The sequence below is a fragment of the Lemur catta genome, chromosome 1 (assembly GCF_020740605.2).
Source record: "Lemur catta isolate mLemCat1 chromosome 1, mLemCat1.pri, whole genome shotgun sequence".
In the NCBI taxonomy this organism is placed as follows: domain Eukaryota; kingdom Metazoa; phylum Chordata; class Mammalia; order Primates; family Lemuridae; genus Lemur; species Lemur catta.
In genome coordinates, this window is record NC_059128.1 from 243,207,426 (window position 1) to 243,209,893 (window position 2,468).

The 2,468-nt window shown below is 34.1% G+C and overlaps 1 protein-coding gene across 1 annotated transcript; it reads right to left on the reverse strand.

Moving 5' to 3' along the window:
* Positions 1 to 270: 270 nt before the first annotated feature.
* On the reverse strand, positions 271 to 1,218 carry LOC123642321 (olfactory receptor 5H2-like). Its single transcript, XM_045557323.1, has one exon. The coding sequence runs from the start codon at positions 1,195 to 1,197 to the stop codon at positions 271 to 273; it is 927 nt and encodes a 308-aa protein (XP_045413279.1). The 5' UTR covers positions 1,198 to 1,218.
* Positions 1,219 to 2,468: the final 1,250 nt, after the last annotated feature.

Genomic DNA, 2,468 nt, shown 5'->3' on the forward strand with positions numbered 1-2,468 from the left:
TGAATAACATACAAGACAGTAAAAAAATTTGATTTGCTTTGTGCTTTAATTATTCTACTTTCATATGAACACTTGATTAAAATTCTTTGAAATATTTTGAATAATGTAAGAATACTTTAATTAGCTTATTAGGTACTTTATGTAATGAAAATGCTAGGACAATAATAATTGCAAAACAAAGCTGAACACTGGAAAAAACATAGGTATCTCTAATGTACAATTTTGTGATAAGTTTACTAATCACAAAGAGAAAAGGGATTAGTATGAGATCTAAACATTTCTTTTTAACATTTTTGTGAGTGAATGTATGACTTGCTTATTTCTCATGCTGTAGATAATGGGATTAAGCAAAGGAACTATGACCATGTAAAACAGAGACTCCATCGTGTCTTGATCATCAGCTTGTGGTGACTGAGGAAGCACATACATGAAGAGAAGAGGGCCATAGTATAAAGATACAGATAAGAGATGAGCTCCACAGGTGGAGAAGGCTTTTCTTATGCCTCTGACAGATTTTTTTAAGATTGTGAAAAGAACAAATGTATAAGAGACAAGAATTGTCACAATGGTGAATACTTGAATTGAACCTGCGAAAACAAAAACCATTAGATAATTAATAGAAGGATCAGTACAAGAAATCTTTAACAATGGCATAATGTCACAGTAAAAGTGATGTATTATGTTGGAATTACAGAAGGTTAATCTGAACAAAAAGACTTCATGAAGTAGGGCATGAAGAAAGCCACTTACAAATGACAAGACTAATAGCCGGACACATAGTCTATTGGTCATAATCACTGGATAGAGTAAAGGTTTGCATATGGCTACATAGCGATCATATGCCATTGCTGCCAAGAGAAAACATTCTGTGGTTACACTGATTGCAAAGGAAAAAAATTGTACCATGCATTCAGAGAGAGATATCATCGGACTCTTGACTAAGAAGCTAACCAACATCTTGGGGGTCACTGTGGAAGATATCCAAGCATCCACAAGGGCTAAACTCCCAAGAAATAAATACATGGGGATGTGAAGGTGGGGGTCATTCCAAATAAGAGCAATGAGACCAAGGTTCCCCATGATGGTGATGAGATATATCACCAAGAATACCAGGAACAGGGGGATTTTCCACTCTGGTTGATGAGTAAGTCCTGTGAGAATGAACTCTGTCAGCGATGTTGCATTTTCCTTTTCCATGTTCTCACCTGGTATCCTCTGAAATAAAGTGCAGTAAATGTAAAAAATACATATATTCATATGCAATTAATATAAGTTGAAATTGGGAGAGGGAAGTTGAAATAAAACCAAACTCTTATCAGATTGCCTTCTAATTTTATTTATTACTACTAACTGAAGGAAACTAAAGGAGGGAAAATACAATTACTGTCCATTCATTCAAAATAAAATAAAATGCAGTAAATATAAAAAGAATATTTGCAATGTAAATTATGAATTGAAATTGGGGAATAGGTGTTAGTACAAACTGTATACTTATCAAAGCACTTTTAATTTTTATCAGTACTATAATTAATGGACACATTATTTGAGAAGTTAAAGAAATAAGAAATGCTATATTTATTTTCCAAAAATGTGTAGGAATTAACAGATTTATAAAACAAGAGGAGCAGTTTACTTGTGTGCTAAATTTATGTGGACACTGTCGAACATGCTAGAAAAATTCTACTCCTGTGACATGGATGCAGTGTCAAGGCAAAAGGTTTTTGAAGGACCTGGAATAAAAATAATGAATAATGCCCTGCGAAGGGTCTTGAGCTTTATTCTTCAGGCAATATACATACATTGAAATTTTTAATATGGAGAATGGCATCGTCATACATTTTTTAAATTTAATTTCTGACAGTGGAGAAAATACACTGCAGGAAGGGGAAACAGGAGTCAGCCATACTAATTAGGAACCTGTTAATAAGTTTCCAAGGGACCCCAAGTTAGATTAAACATGAGAATTTTCTGGGAAAGATTTTTGTGAAAAATAATGGTTGTCAGATTTAAGTGCTGAAATGAATTAAGTAGTTCAAGAAAGAGGTCTAGGAATCTACATTTTTAAATTACCCTCTAGGTGATTCAAATGCACACGAAGTGCCAAATCCTTGTGTGATATGACATTGGAAGAGATGATGAGACAGTGAGATAGATTCAAAAGAATTCAGAATGTAGAGCCTCTAGTATTCTGTAAACATATTTGATGTGACAACAGTGGTCAGTGAAGGAGAGAGGAATCACTTGGCTTGGTAGATGATCATTAAGAATTGAGATTGAGAACTGGATGTGCAGACAAATTTATGGAGTGAGCATCATCTAAGCAAACAGGTGAGATCTAGTCTGTAATATGAGCCTATTAGAGCTTAATAGATATTATAACTTGGAATCATCGTTGTTGTAGAGGGCAGAGTTAGGAATACCCTATCCAACAAAGAGTAGACAAAGAAAGGAATGGCAAGAAAAGAAAC